Below are 14,227 nucleotides of genomic sequence, written 5' to 3'. Positions count from 1 at the left end.
ATTTCTGATCAAGCAGTTGAGAAAACTCATTAAATTTAATACCCTACAACCTATGAGAACTTAATTTTAAGAACAAATTGATTTTATTGCTATGTAAGCAAACACATTTGAGTAACCATTATCGCTAAACTTTAGAAATATTCAGCATTAATATTTGTGACTTATTTATTAAAAATGAACACCATGCTTAGAATATCATAGCTTTGAGGAATTCCTCATTACAAAGGACAAATTTTAGACCATACTAAAAATTCCAACTGCTTTAAGTTCACACACACATATATACACACTGGTAACGCAACTATAAGAAGCACGTATTAGACGATGCGAAAAGGTTATTGCTCTAAGTTTATTGCTACTGTCTGGCAATTTTCTTAAGTTAATTCTAGGTACGTTCTGTGTTATCATATCTTCTACCAGATGTATATCCACTGCTGCATTTCCCAAGTTTGAACAGAACACGCAGTCAGTCTTCACCTCGAGGTAAATGCGAAGCTCCGATGTGCAGAGGGGGCCCAGGAGCGTTGCTTCGGATAATAGACATCTGCACATTTGTGGTCATGATGTGGTGCAGGTTACTGGGATGTCCCTGCAAAAACAGGATGTAATATGATTTCCACGTGCTTGGTCTTGGCCATCGGTGCTTAGCCACTGCTCCTAGGAAGTCAGCTGCCTCCAAATGTAGGTCAGGTGGTTGTCTTTGGACAGTGAGCAGCCAAGAGAAAGGACATTTAGCTTTTTGTGCACAGCATACTGCGTGACAACCCATGCCAGCAGGCACGTGCTAAGTGACCGTGAGGACCCATCAGTCCCTCAAGCCTAGCTGGCTGCTAGATCCCTCTAACGGATGACACCTTTGACTGTCCACTTTCAGACACTCTCATTGTCAACATTAGTCTCTCACACTTGTTTCCTGCACCTTGGCCAAGAGCTGCTTTTTCCCGTGCTCACCCTTTCCTTTTCCCGCAGCTGCAGTCTTCCATTCCTTACGCTACACAGGATTTCTAGGGAAGAGGCAGCAGCGTCCGGCAGGGATCCCCTACCAGTTCTTGTGCCCAACCCCTTAACGCCCCTTCCTCACACTCTCCCAGAGTGACGTCAGTGCTTCTCAAGGGAGGGTTCCAGTACTTCGGGAAGTACTCGGCCGTACAACAAAAGGAAAAAAAAAAAAAGAGTGCATCTTTTTGGTATACCAATTTTTTTCTTGAAAACTTGAAGGGAAAGAGTTTTAAGACTCAGTTTTTTCATTGGTAAGCAATTAAAATATTTAAACAAATCAAACACATATTATGGAGTAGGACTGTAACTTCAAAAATACATTCAAGTTAAAACATAAGACTACAAAATAAACGTTCACGACAGGCGCACGGTTTGAGGGAACCTGCCAGTTGCTCAAGAGATGCACATTCACTCTCCTCAAGAAAGACCCAGAGAAGCACTACTGCCGTGAGGCTCTTAGCACCCCCACAGTTTTGTACCTACAACCAAGCACGACTGGACCCTGAGCTCCGCAAGGACGTGGACGCCCCATCCAGATGTGCACCTCTCACTGAGGGCAGAGCCTCGCACAGAGCAGACGCTCGACACACGGGCTACAAAGACCGCTGCGCACCGGTGTTACTCCCTACAGCTGGCCTTCTCTCAGACTTACTGTCTTCCCCTTGCAGTGTCAGTGACCGTTTAACTCTTTATTAGTACAGTGCCTAACGTACTGCCGGCATTCAATAAACAATGATCAACAGTTTGGCATCTCAGTTTGAAAATCAGCAAATTAAGAGGAAAAAAACCTGTTGTCCACTGATTGTTGCCACAGGAATGGCTGAAGCTTGAGGGATGCTACTCTCCATGGTAACGGTAACCTGCCCTGGAACCTTGGGGGGAAGTGACAAGGTAGAAGGTGGAGCAGGAGCAATGGGACGGCTAGGCATGGTGGGCTTCGGGGGCGGCTGCAAACAGAAAACCACACGAAACATATCAATAGCTTTTTACTAGTGATGCATTTCATTCTATAGTTAAAAGTACACAAATCAAACCTGGAAAGTGCCAGGAAAGATGCCAGAAGCCTGATATATTTTATCTCTTAGCATCACAGCTTTTCCATTGAAGTACCAGCATTTCCATTTTACAGATGAGGAAACAGACAAAGCAAGGCTAAGTCACTTGCTCAAAGCCACACAGACAGTAAAAACTAGAACTGGGACTACAGCCCAGGTCTGTATGGCTCACAGCCCCCATTCCTGCTTCTATACGATGCTGCCTCCCAAGTTTGCACGGAAGTAAACAAAACTCCCAGTAACTGAAAAATAACCACACAGCAATATTCTCAGATACCCCCAAATTAGCAAGCTATTAAAACAAAACGTTGGAGAAGGGTGCCACTCCAAGATAAAAACTGAGTTAGCATGCCCATAACTCAAATAAAATCAATGTGAAAGTGGCCACTAGAAAAGATCCTGTGATGCCAACTGCCCAGCGGCACGAGACTAGGCACTGCAGAGCGGCAGAACTCTGAGTTCCAGAGAAGAGCTGAACTGAGAGGTCAAAAGGAAAAAAACTATGATCCTAGGATACAGCCTAAGACTTTGTGAAAATTGTCAGGAATATTAGCCAGTCTTTAGCTGTGGTTCAATGTGAAATTTTAAACCTCTCCATTACCTTCATAAGTCCCTCCGAAAATGAGAGTGGCACTGCTGGCGTCAGATGTGCTGGTGGGGCTGTCACTGTGACAGGTGTGCCCGATGCAACAGCATGGTGTGTAGACAACATCTGCACCTGTGGATAGGGCCTTACCACAACAGGCTCTTGCTTCTCTTCCCGGGACTGTAGGGAGCTGCTGGAACCCATGTGCTCCCTGGCAGTGACTTCAGCATCTCGACTAGATTCATCGTTGACTAGTAAAGACAGTGAGAGTGACAGAGCATGTCATAACCTTCCAATATTTATTAATATAATAGCACACACAAGAGTGGCCCTTACAGTTAAGTTCTGGGGTTGATAAATAGACCATTTCCTTGTGAGATTTTCTTAACAAGGAGAATGTGGGCATTAGATTCCCGATGGGTATTTAACCCAACAGTCACGCGTGTGGAACACAGTACTTGTTTTGGATATTGCGGCTTTCCCACTCCTGTGAACAAAGGGCCTGGCAACTATCTGAAACGGCCTCAAAGAGTTGAAAGTGCAGTACAAGCTATGGGACAATTTCACTGAAAATATTTACTTAAAAAGTTACAAGAACCCAACATTAAAAAGATAATTTTAATACAGTTATTAAGTGCAAGAACTCATAATTTTTCAAAATAAATTTTCAGCCCAAATCCCTCCAGAGTGAACGTGGAAATCTCTATCACAAAGCATGTACCCTTTGAGACTTAACAATTCCACGTGCAGGAATGCATCCTATAGATATATAGCATATGTGTAAAATGACTTCTGTACAAAGATATTTGTTTCAGCTTTTTTATATTAGTAAAGGAACTAAAAAAAACCTCCATGTCTATCAATAGGGGACTGGCTATATAAATTATGGTATACTCACACAGTAGACTACCATGAAACCTTAAAAATAAAACAAAGAAGCTTCTTAGGTATTCTTATGGAAAAATCTACAATATATATTATTTAAAAATATATGAACACATATAGGTAAAAAAAAGCAAGGTACAGAATTGTGAAAAAGTTGGGGCCAGCCTAGTGGCATAACAGTTAAGTTCGCAGATTTTGCTTCGGCGGCCCAGGGTTCATGGGTTCGGATCCCGGGTGCAGACATGGCACCACTTGGCAAGCCATGCTGTGGCAGGCGTCCCACATATAAAACATAGAGGAAGATGGGCACCGATGTTAGCTCAGGGCCAGTGTTCCTCAGCAAAAAGAGGATTCCCAGCAGATGTTAGCTCAGGGCTAATCTTCCTCAAAAAAAGAACAGTGAAAAAGTAAATAAAATACACACATATAGGCATTTATATTTGTATATGGATAACATAGCTCCAAAACCATCTTGCTTGCTTGAAGGGAAAGAATGTGGATGAGTGGGGACAGGGATGGGAGACAGACTTTTCACTGTATATTCTTTTTCTTTTGGAATTTTGGACCATGTGAACATGTAACCTATCTAAAAATTATGTTAAAAAAATCAAGAAATTGATGTAATGAAAGAAGAGAGTTTACCAAAATATTAACTCGTACTTTTCTATCATTTTTCCAAAATAATATTAACATCATTTTTCTGAACATAAAGATTATACTTATGTAAAAACTTTTATCTGGAAAACTATAAAGAACATAAAGTTGCTCCCCAAGTCTATTAATATTAATATTTTGGTAAAACATTCAGACACTTGCCTCTTTAATTTTGAGTGGGTTTTTACTTAACTTTTTATTGAATTATAACCTTCATAAAGTGCACAAATGTTAATTGTACAGCTCAATGAATTTTCACAAACTGAATACATACTGAGGAACCAGCACCCAGATTAAGAAGCAAACCTTACTGGTTCCCAGGAACCCTCTGTTTAGCCCGACTGCAGACACTAACCCTCCCAAGTATACTCACTAACCTAACTTCTGACACTACAGATCACTGCTGTTTTTGAACTTGACATAAACAGACTCATAACAAATGTACCCTGATGTGTCTTGCACTTTCAATTGTAGGTATGAAATTCATCCATGTTACTGCATGTAGCTGTAGATCTTTCGTTCTCCGTATAGCACACACCGTGTGAATAAATCACAAATTCTCCATTACTGTTAAGAGGAATTTCGATAGTTTTGTTTGTTTGTTTTTTGAGGAAGATTGGCCCTGTGCTAACATCTGTTGCTAACCTTCCTCTTTTCGCTTGAGGAAGACTGTCGCTAAGCTAACAACCATGCAAATATCCCTCTATTTTATGTGGGACACCACAATGGCATGGCTTGATCAGCAGTGCTAGGTCCACGCCCAGGATGCAACCTGCAAACCCTGGGCTGCTGAAGCGGAGCATGCAAACTTAACCACTACACCACCATGCCAGACCCAATTTGGATGGTTTTCAGTTTTTTGCTATTGTGAGTAGTGCTAGTAATACTCTTGTACATGTCTTCTGGCAAACACATGTACCATTTTTATCAGATAAATATCTAGGAGTGGAATTTTGAGTAATACAGAATATATACTGCACGATTTTTAAAATGGTAAATGGAATTCCACTTCATAGATGTAATATAGCTTTTTAACCATTATGTCATCAATGGGCTTTTAGGTTATTTCCAAAGTTTTGCTATTATCAACAACTCTGGGATAGATATTCATATATATTTTGAGTCCTTATTCAATGATCTCCTTAGAGGAAAATCCCTCAAAGTACAAGGGCTGGGCAAAAAGATTAAGGCACATTTTATATTTTGCTATATATTGACTTTTCTCCCAGGTCATTCAGATTTTTTAAAATTTTGGTTTTTAAAACCACTTTACTGAGGTATAATTTACATACAATAAAACTGCTATTCTAAGAGTAGAGTGTTGAATGATTTTTTTTTTACAAACGTTCTCACAGACAACCTAGGAGCAGAATGGCGTGGTCAGGGTCAAATGGTAAATAAATGTTTGACTTTGCATGAAACTGCTGCAGTATGTCCTTTGCATGAAACTGCTGCAGTATGTTCCCACCAGCAGTGTATCAGAGTTCCAGATGCACCTCATACTCAACAATCCTTTTTTCTGTTTTTTTTTTTTTAAGATTTTATTTTTCCTTTTTCTCCCAAAGCCCCCCAGTACGTAGCTGTGTATTTTTAGTTGTGGGTCCTTCTAATTGTGGCATGTGGGACGCCACCTCAGCATGGCTTGATGAGTGGTGCCATGTCCACGCCCAGGATTCGAACCGGTGAAACACTGGGCCACTGAAGCAGAGCACTCGAACTTAACCACTCAGCCACGGGGCCAGCCCCTCGACAATTCTTGATAACAGACATTCTTGTGGGTGTGTAGTTGGTATCCCACTGTGGTTTTCATTAGCACTTCCATGACGATTAGTAATGCTGTACTTGCTTTTATGCGATCATAGGTCATTCATATATTTCTTTCTTTGTGAAGTCTATGTCCGTATCTTCTGTCCATTTTTTAATCAATCAACTTTACTGAAGTACAATTTACGTAAAAAAGCCATTCTTTGTATAAAATTAGATAAATTTTCACAAAAATATCCTGTACTGTAACCACAACACAATCATGACATAGAACACTTCCCATTACTCTGACAAGTTCATTCACGCCCCTTTGCAGCCAATTCCTCCCTCCATGCCTACTCCTCAACTGCCTTCTATCACTATAGCTTGTCTTTTCTGGAATATCACATAAATACAATCATACAATACGTGGTCCATTGTGTCTGGCTTCTTTCTCTTAGTATGTTTTTGAGGTTCATCCATGTTGTTGTGTATACTGGTAGTCTGTTCCTTTTTATTGCTAAGTAGTATTCCACTGTTAGACAAACCAAACCTTGTTTATCTGGTCACCAGTTGATAAAATTTGGATGGTTTCCAGCTTTTGGCTATCATGAATAATGCTTCCATGATCAGTGAAGCGTTAGTCTTTCTATGTATGACAAACATTTTCATTTATCTTGGGTAAACATCTAAGAATGGGATTGCTGAGTTGTATGGTAAGTTTTTTGTTTTTTTTTTAAAGATTTAATTTTTTTTTATCTTTTCCTTTTTCTCCCCAAAACCCCCCAGTACATAGTTGTATATTCTTCGTTGTGGGTCCTTCTAGTTGTGCATGTGGGATGCCGCCTCAGCGTGGTTTGATGACCAGTGCCATGTCCGCGCCCAGGATTCAAACCAACGCAGCACTGGGCCGCCTGCAGCGGAGCACGCAAACTTAACCACTCGGCCACGGGGCCAGCCCCAGTTGTATGGAAAGTTTAATCTTGATTTTATAAGACAATGCCAAACTGTTTTCCAAAGTGGCTAGAGTACTTTGCATCCTCACCAACAACATGAGTTCTACTTGCTCTACCAATACATCAAAACCTGATATCACCTGTCTTTTAATTTTAGTCATTCTAGCCGATGTGTAGTAGTTTCTCACTGTGGCTTTAATTTGCATTGTCCTGAGAATTAATACTGAGTATCTTTTATGTGCTTATTTGGCATTTATATAGCGTTTTTGGTGAAGTGTCTATTCAAATATTTTGCCTATTTTTTAAAGATCAGGCTGTTTCTCTTTTTACTATTGAGTTACAAGAGTTCTTTATATCTTCAGGATATAAGTCCTTTGGAGATATATTTATCACCAACGTCTTCTCTCAGTCTGTGGCTTGTCTTTGTTATTTTGTTAATAACGTCTTTGAAGAGCAGCCATTTTTAATTTTGATGAAGTAAAATGTATCAATTGCTTCCTTTAAAATTAGTGTTTTTTGTGACCTAAGCTATTTTTGCTTAGCCCAAGGCTGCAAATGGTTTCTTCCATTTTAAGAAATTTTAAGTTTTATATTTAGGTCCATAATGATACATTTTGAGTTAATTTTTGTGTATGTGAAGGTAGAGGTCAAGTTTCGTTTTTTCCATATGGATATTTTCATATGCTAGTGTTACTTTGCTGAAAAGACTCTCATTTCCTTATTGAATTACCCATGTACTTTTGTCAAAAATCAATCAATCATTCATGTGTGCATCTATTCCTGGACCCTCCACTGGACAGTGATGTCTATTTCCACCTTCATGCCAATATCACACTGTCTTGATTAGTGCAGCTTCACAGCAAGTCTTGAAGTAAGGTAGTGAAGTCTTCCAACTTCCTTTGTTCATCAAAATTGCTTTGGCTATTCTAGATTCTTTGGTTTCCACATAAATTTCAGATTCAGGCTGTCAATTTTTACAAAGGGACTGATGGAATTCTGATTAGGATTTCTTTGAATCTATAGATCCCTTTGGGTAGAAATGATATCTTAAAAATACTGTCTTCCAATCCATAAACACGATACATCTTTTCACTTACCTAGGTCTTTAACTCTCTCAGCAATGTTTTGCATGGTTTTCTAACCCCAGCTCTTACATATATTTTAATTTATCCCTAAGTATTTTGTGAGGTTCTTTTTTTGGATGCTACTGTGAACCACATTTAAAACTTCATTGTTCATTGCTAGTATTTAGAAATTTAATTGACTTTTGTACACAACTTTTATCCTGCAACTGTTACTGATTTTACTTTAATTAGTTCTAATGGCTTTTTAAAAACATTCGTTAGGATTTTCTCTGTGAATAAAGACATTTTACTTCTGTGTTTCCATTATCAATTGATTTTTAACCTTCTTCAGCGTCTAAACAGATTTTCCCCTAATTAAATTTTTAAGGGAAATGGACAGCTTCATAACTTCCCCCCAAACCAATTTGTCCAGGAAGACTTTGATTTTTGACAATTTCATTAAGATATAATGTATTAACCATTTCCCATTAAGCTCTTTTTGAAATCATTTATCATTTCTTTCCAGACATTTGGAGTTCTTTCAGTTTATTTTTACCAGAAAAGAATCTTGAAGCAGTAGTTAAGAGAACTGGTTGTAATCTCTATTTTTGAACTTTGAGTATGTAGTGAAATCCTGATATGCTTAGGATCCCAAATTACTTCTTCTGAGAAGAGCAATAGGAAATATAGAGAGACACCTAACTAATCAAGGGGAATTTTTCTTTTTTAAGAGCAATTGAAGGAAAAAACACACTATCCAGAAGTAAAATCAAAGACAATTTTGGTCTAAGTCAATGATTGCCTTCTCAACAAAATCTGAGAGCAATTATTGCTTACTGACGCCTTTTTTTATGAGCAGTATAATTTCTTGCAAATAGATGTTCAAAAATATTCTCTTTATGGGGGAGTCCTGTGACACAGTGGTTAAGTTTGGTGCGCTCTGCTTCGGTGGCTCTGGTTCACCAGTTCAGATCCTGGGCACAGACCTACACCACTTGTCAGCCATGATGTGGCGGTGACCCAAAAATAAAGTGGAGGAAGACTGGCACAGATGCGAGCTCAGGGCTAACCTTCCTCAAGCAAAAAAAGAGGAAGACTGGCAACAGATGTTAGCTCAGGGCTAACCTTTCTCAAAAAAAAAAAAAAAAACCAAAAACTCCTTACTTACGCTCCTTTAAATTACTCTGTTGTAAATTTATACCAAAGACAAAATATTGTCAAAAGTATTTGTTAAAGAGTAAAGAACTTTAAGTAGCTCTACAAGAACTTCTTGATAACTGCTTTGTGCCCTACATTGTAGCAAGTATAGCGTACACAGGGGTGCACGAGACAGACATGGTCCCTGCCTCTAGTCTAAGAGGTCCTAACCTGAATTGTTGTGGATGATGGAGTCAGGAAAGACTTCCTACAGAAAGTGACACCTGAGATGAAACCTCAAAGAACAGGAATTAGCCAGATAAGTGAGTGGAAAGGAAGAAGGAATATGGCAAAAGGAACAGAATGTGTAAAGTCCCAAAGTCTAGAAAATTGGAAACTTTTTATCATTCATTCAGAAAATACTGAGTAGCTACTATTAAGCAGGAAGCAAAAAGTAGTATTTAAAGTTACTTCAAGTCTAAAGAGAACTAAAATAAATTTGTAGCAAAAACGAAGTTGGCAAGACGGAGGGAAAGCAATAGAAAATGAGGCTGAAACATTCGACAAAGGACCATAGCTCATAGGTAAGAGACAAAGACAGAGGAGTAAAACATGACACCTGAGTTCCTGATTTGAGCAGTAAGTACATAGTGGTACTGTTTACCACGATAAGGAACATAGGAATCAAGCAGTGAAGAAAAAGAGCACTTTATTTCACTTTGCAACGCTGTCTTTTTACTTGCTACATACAACAGAGAGACTATCTGAAGGAGCTCTTCAACTGTTGAAGAGGACTGGACTGGAAACTTTGTTATGGGGGGCTGTCCTACACACTGTAGGATGTTTAGCAGCTTATCTGGTCTCTACGTGTCAGATGCCAATAGTACTCCCCAGGTGTGACAATCAAAAATGTAGCCAGACTGGGGCTGGCCCCGTGGCCGAGTGGTTAAGTTCGCGCGCTCCGCTGCAGGCGGCCCAGTGTTTCGTTGGTTCCAATCCTGGGCGCGGACATGGCACTGCTCATCAAACCACGCTGAGGCAGCGTCCCACATGCCACAACTAGAAGGACCCACAACGAAGAATATACATCTATGTACCGGGGAGCTTTGGGGAGAAAAAGGAAAAAATAAAATCTTAAAAAAAAAAAAATGTATCCAGACATTGCCAAACATTCCCTGGGAGGCAAAATCATCCCCGGCGAAGGACCACTGATCCACAGCACTCAAAGGGTATACCTGTACAAACCAAGTTCTATGCATACATTTCAAATCTCTTTTCCTAGATAGTAAGCTCTAACAGGCAAGACCTATGCCTTACGCTCCTTTGGGCTCCCTCTTGGCTTTATTATTATACCTCTGGGCCTAATTAAACGAGAACATAATGCATTTAAAAAATAGTTCTTGAAAGCATGCTTTACTGTAAGTTTCATGTATACTCTAGTACATGTAAATGAAGTGGTTAAAACAGGAAGAAAACAGCTGTGTTTAAATTAAAACTGCAATACATCCTTTCTTCAAATTCAATAACCTAATACTTACTAAAATCGTACAAGGCATTTGCCAATTTTTCATTTGGAAAAGTGGCAATATTTTTAAGACAGGAAGCAATACAGACTGTCACACATCTCACCTGTAGCAGCGGGGTTGATCAATCCTGCAGAACCACTGTTTGCAATCTGTGAAGGAGCCGGGCTCAGCCCAGGGGAAGGGGTTCCCAACCGAGGAAACGGCTGAGAACTCATTTCCACCTGCAGTGCATACAGTTATATGGTTATGACTAGATTCTGACATTAGAATCAACAATGAGAAATTAAAACATCTTTAACGGGTCCCTTAGAAGAGGAAACACAGCATCACTTATCTAAAACAATTACTTGTGATCAACACAAAGTCCAGAAAAGGCCAAATTCTGTAAGTTTTTGATGTACATAGGTTCAATTAATAGCAAAATCATTTACGTGGTGTTGGGGATACTATGACCCTCCATAAATACTTGTGGATTGCCACACGAAAAAACCGACATTGAATCCCGTACAACAGCCACATTACAGCTATTAACGCAATACCTTTGGATCTGTGTAACAAAGTTTTATGGAAAATGGCATGTCCTTTTGAAAGACTTAAGCCTCTCACCAAGGTGAAGAGAACTGTCATCACTATGTCACAGAAGGAATGGGAAGGAAGATACCCTGTCCTAAGAAAGGATCAGAAACCTTACATCAAGACCCGATCCAAAAGCAATTCTCAAGTGCTTTTCTGCATAGGCCTCCACTTAGGATTTCCTTCTCCGCCACCCTCTTTCACGGACCCCCAGTGAACCAGAAGGACCCAAGACCTTCACTACCCTCTCTAAAGCCGATCCCCACTTTTTCCTCGGGAGCCAAGCTCTGTCAATATCTCCGATTCGCCCGCGACCCGACCCCCACCTCGCAGCCCACTGCTGAGATCGGAACACACAGCGTTCCAGACATTTCGGGTCTCTGAGCCTCCATCTCCGGGGAGGGGGCTGGCAGGCGTTCTGGGAGACCCCGGACGGGCAGCGTGCCTCTTTACCTGCAGCCGCCGCCCGCCGCCCGCACCTCCCGGTTCCACCTCGCCGGGCTGCGGGTGCCGCGGAGGGCCCATCCCGGCGGCAGTGCTGGGCTCGAGGTCGCGGGGTGGACTCGTGCCGGAGCGCGCCTCGGGCCCGCCGCTGTCCAGCCCGCCGGCCCGCTCGCCCCGCCGCCCGGCCGCCGCTCCGCTCCAGCCCTCTTCCCCCGAACCTGCCCCACCTCCCCCGCCCGCCCATTGGCCCCACGCCGGGCGCGTCACTCGAGGACCCGCACCAATCCAGGGCGGCCTGCGCGCTCTAGGCCCGCCCCACCCTCCCGCCGACGGCCAGCCAATCAGGCGCGAGCCTCGCCGGGGCGGCCCAAACCCCTCGAGGCTGGGCCAATGGCAGAGGGAGACAAGCGCTCCCGGCGCGGGGGGCGGGGAGCAGGGAGGCCCCGCCTCGGCCGGGGTCTGAAAGCGGCGGGCGCAGGGCCCGGATGTGGGGAGTCACTTTAAACTGCTCCAGGAGCCAAACTCCCTGGGCCGGCCGCCCGCCCGCGCCGCGCCGGCCGCTCCGCTTCCCCGCCAAGGCCCACGCCCGCCACGCCCCCACGCCCGAATCAACCCACCCCTCCCGGCGCCTCTCCCTTCCTTGCCGCAGGACACCCAGCTCCTGCCGCCGGCCCAACCGCCGCGCCCAGCTGGCGAAAGAGGCCAGGTCTGAGCGCAGGAGACGCGGCACTGCTGCCCTTCCCCGGGGACGCGCAGCGGGACGGACGCTGCAGCCCGGCTCGGCCGCCCCGCCCCCTCGTCTCCTCCCCTCTGCTGCCCTCCCCTCCGGCGCCCGTCCCGCCATTACCTAGGTGCTGTGCCGAGGGGCCGCCGCTCCGCGTCGAACTCGCTCCCGTGCGCTCCACGCCTGCGGGGCCGACGTCCTCGGGGTCTGGACCCGCCGCCGCCGCCGCCGCCGGGGCGAGAGCACTCTGCCCCCCGCCCCTCAGCTCAGCGCCGCTGCTTCCGCCGCCGTAACGAGCCTCTCACCTATTGGCTGGGGTAGGCCCCGCCCCCCTCTGGGGAAGCCAGTCACCGCCCAGTGTGAGCGCGAGAGCGGACGGGACTGCCCCCGGGGTCGCGGGAGCCTGTGGGAAATGTAGTCCCCAGTACCCGAGGGCGGGCCTGGGCGGGGCCTCCGGGAGACCCGGCCTGGGAGCACACCCCTTTGCTGCCCCGAGGCGGTCCTAGCTTTTCTTTTTGCCTGGTGAAAAGGTAGTGTCTCCCAGCTTTTGGCCTCAGCTGACGGCACCAGGTTTCATTTTCCCGAGGGAGGCGCGGCGCGGAAAGGGTAATGGAGGCTGAGTGCAGTGGGCCGCAGGGGCTGCAGCGCGACCGAGCGTTTTCCTGACAGTGCTCCCTGCCCCGCGCCGCGAGTGGGGACTTGATGTCGCCTGCGAAGGCCACGGCTGGCAGAGCCAAGCGTCGTGGGAGAGTCGGGTGCGCTGAACGGCAGTGACCGTGTCGGGTTTGTGGCGGGCGCGCTGCCCCGGGAGGGGCGCTCCGGGCCCGGGGCCGTGCGCCCAGCGGTTAAAGCAGGCCGGCGCCGAGAGGGGCTCCTGGCGCAGGACTCGGGCGCTGTGTACCTGCTCGGTTTTTCCAGAAACGAAGAAGCGAGCGGGGACGGTGGTGTTTTGTTGTTTTGTTTGGGGTGAAGGGTTGAAGTTGATACACCTGTAGAAGTCTTAGTCAAAGCCGCTGAAATAAAATTTAGGTCTGATAATAGAGATTACGTCCTCCTCTTCCTTTCCCAGATGGTAATTTAGGCCTGGAGTTTTGTGATTAGCTAAGAAGTAAATGGCACTCAAATTCCTTTTTCTTATCGTGCACAGCTGTGTAAGATAACTGCTTGCTAGGAAGAGACTAGCTCGTGGCAACAAGGATGAGCCTCAAATAGCCTCAGTCCTTCCTCAAGCCACTTTCCTTTCTCACGCTCTTGCCTTATCAAATTTCTTCTAAAAGTAACTAACGTGATATACGTTAGCTTCCTCTCTCCTTGGGCAGTCTCTACCCCTTGTTGGATTCTGCTCCTGCCACCCTTCTCAAACTGCTCCCCAAAGGTTGGCAGTGACCTTCGCAACTTCACCCAGAGGTCCTAGCTGAGTTCTCATCTTGTCTAGCTTATTGATGATAACTTCTCCTTAAAATGTTCCTGCGCTGGCTTCTATAACCGCTCTCTCTCCTGGTTCTATTTCTATCCATACCAAGCTCCATTATACCTTCTCTTTCTCACAAAGCATTCTCCAAGGCGCCAACCCTCTTTTAATGCCATACTGTCCTCGTAACTGGTTTAATGCCTTCTCACAGTTTCAAATATCATTCTTGAAAATGACTCAATTTTGCCTACACGTTGACCTATGAGTTGTACACCTACAGTTCCACATATACGTCTTACAAGCCCCTGACACGTAACATAATGAACACGTTTATTGATTTACGTCACCTATGTACTCCTCCTGATTTCTGGGCTTGGTGAATGGCATCACCATCCTCTCTTCCTCTGGCTTTCTTCTTGTTGTTTTCCACTCTTCCATCTCCCGAAGTTACTATATGTTTCTCTGTATGC

At 44.3% G+C, this 14,227-nt stretch overlaps 1 protein-coding gene and 1 long non-coding RNA gene across 34 annotated transcripts in view; one reads left to right on the top strand and one right to left on the bottom strand.

Moving 5' to 3' along the window:
* Positions 1 to 12,656, bottom strand: part of SAP130 (Sin3A associated protein 130) — an 80,099-nt gene extending 67,443 nt beyond the window's left edge. For 4 of the 33 annotated variants that reach the window (XM_070242263.1, XM_070242266.1, XM_070242265.1 and 1 more), the window contains exons 1-5: positions 12,470 to 12,607; positions 10,709 to 10,826; positions 2,791 to 2,891; positions 1,788 to 1,946; positions 478 to 589 (exon numbers count right to left, since the gene is read on the bottom strand). In XM_070242263.1, the coding sequence (XP_070098364.1) occupies positions 478 to 589; positions 1,788 to 1,946; positions 2,791 to 2,891; positions 10,709 to 10,820 (484 nt within the window). In that variant the 5' untranslated portion in view covers positions 10,821 to 10,826; positions 12,470 to 12,607. Of the gene's footprint in view, positions 1 to 477; positions 590 to 1,787; positions 1,947 to 2,655; positions 2,892 to 10,708; positions 10,827 to 11,631; positions 11,831 to 12,239; positions 12,383 to 12,469 lie in introns of those variants that run through there. The other 29 variants (XM_070242269.1, XM_070242271.1, XM_070242270.1 and 26 more) reach the window with 19 other exon arrangements.
* LOC138918839 (uncharacterized) lies at positions 12,084 to 13,386 on the top strand. Its single transcript, XR_011428664.1, has 2 exons — positions 12,084 to 12,663; positions 13,016 to 13,386. It is a non-coding gene; the product is annotated as an uncharacterized lncRNA (long non-coding RNA).
* The last annotated feature ends 841 nt before the right edge of the window (positions 13,387 to 14,227 follow it).

This window comes from Equus caballus, chromosome 18 (assembly GCF_041296265.1).
Source record: "Equus caballus isolate H_3958 breed thoroughbred chromosome 18, TB-T2T, whole genome shotgun sequence".
Classification (NCBI taxonomy): domain Eukaryota; kingdom Metazoa; phylum Chordata; class Mammalia; order Perissodactyla; family Equidae; genus Equus; species Equus caballus.
The sequence above is the reverse complement of the archived record's forward strand: the minus strand, read 5'-3'. Positions and strand labels throughout refer to the sequence as shown.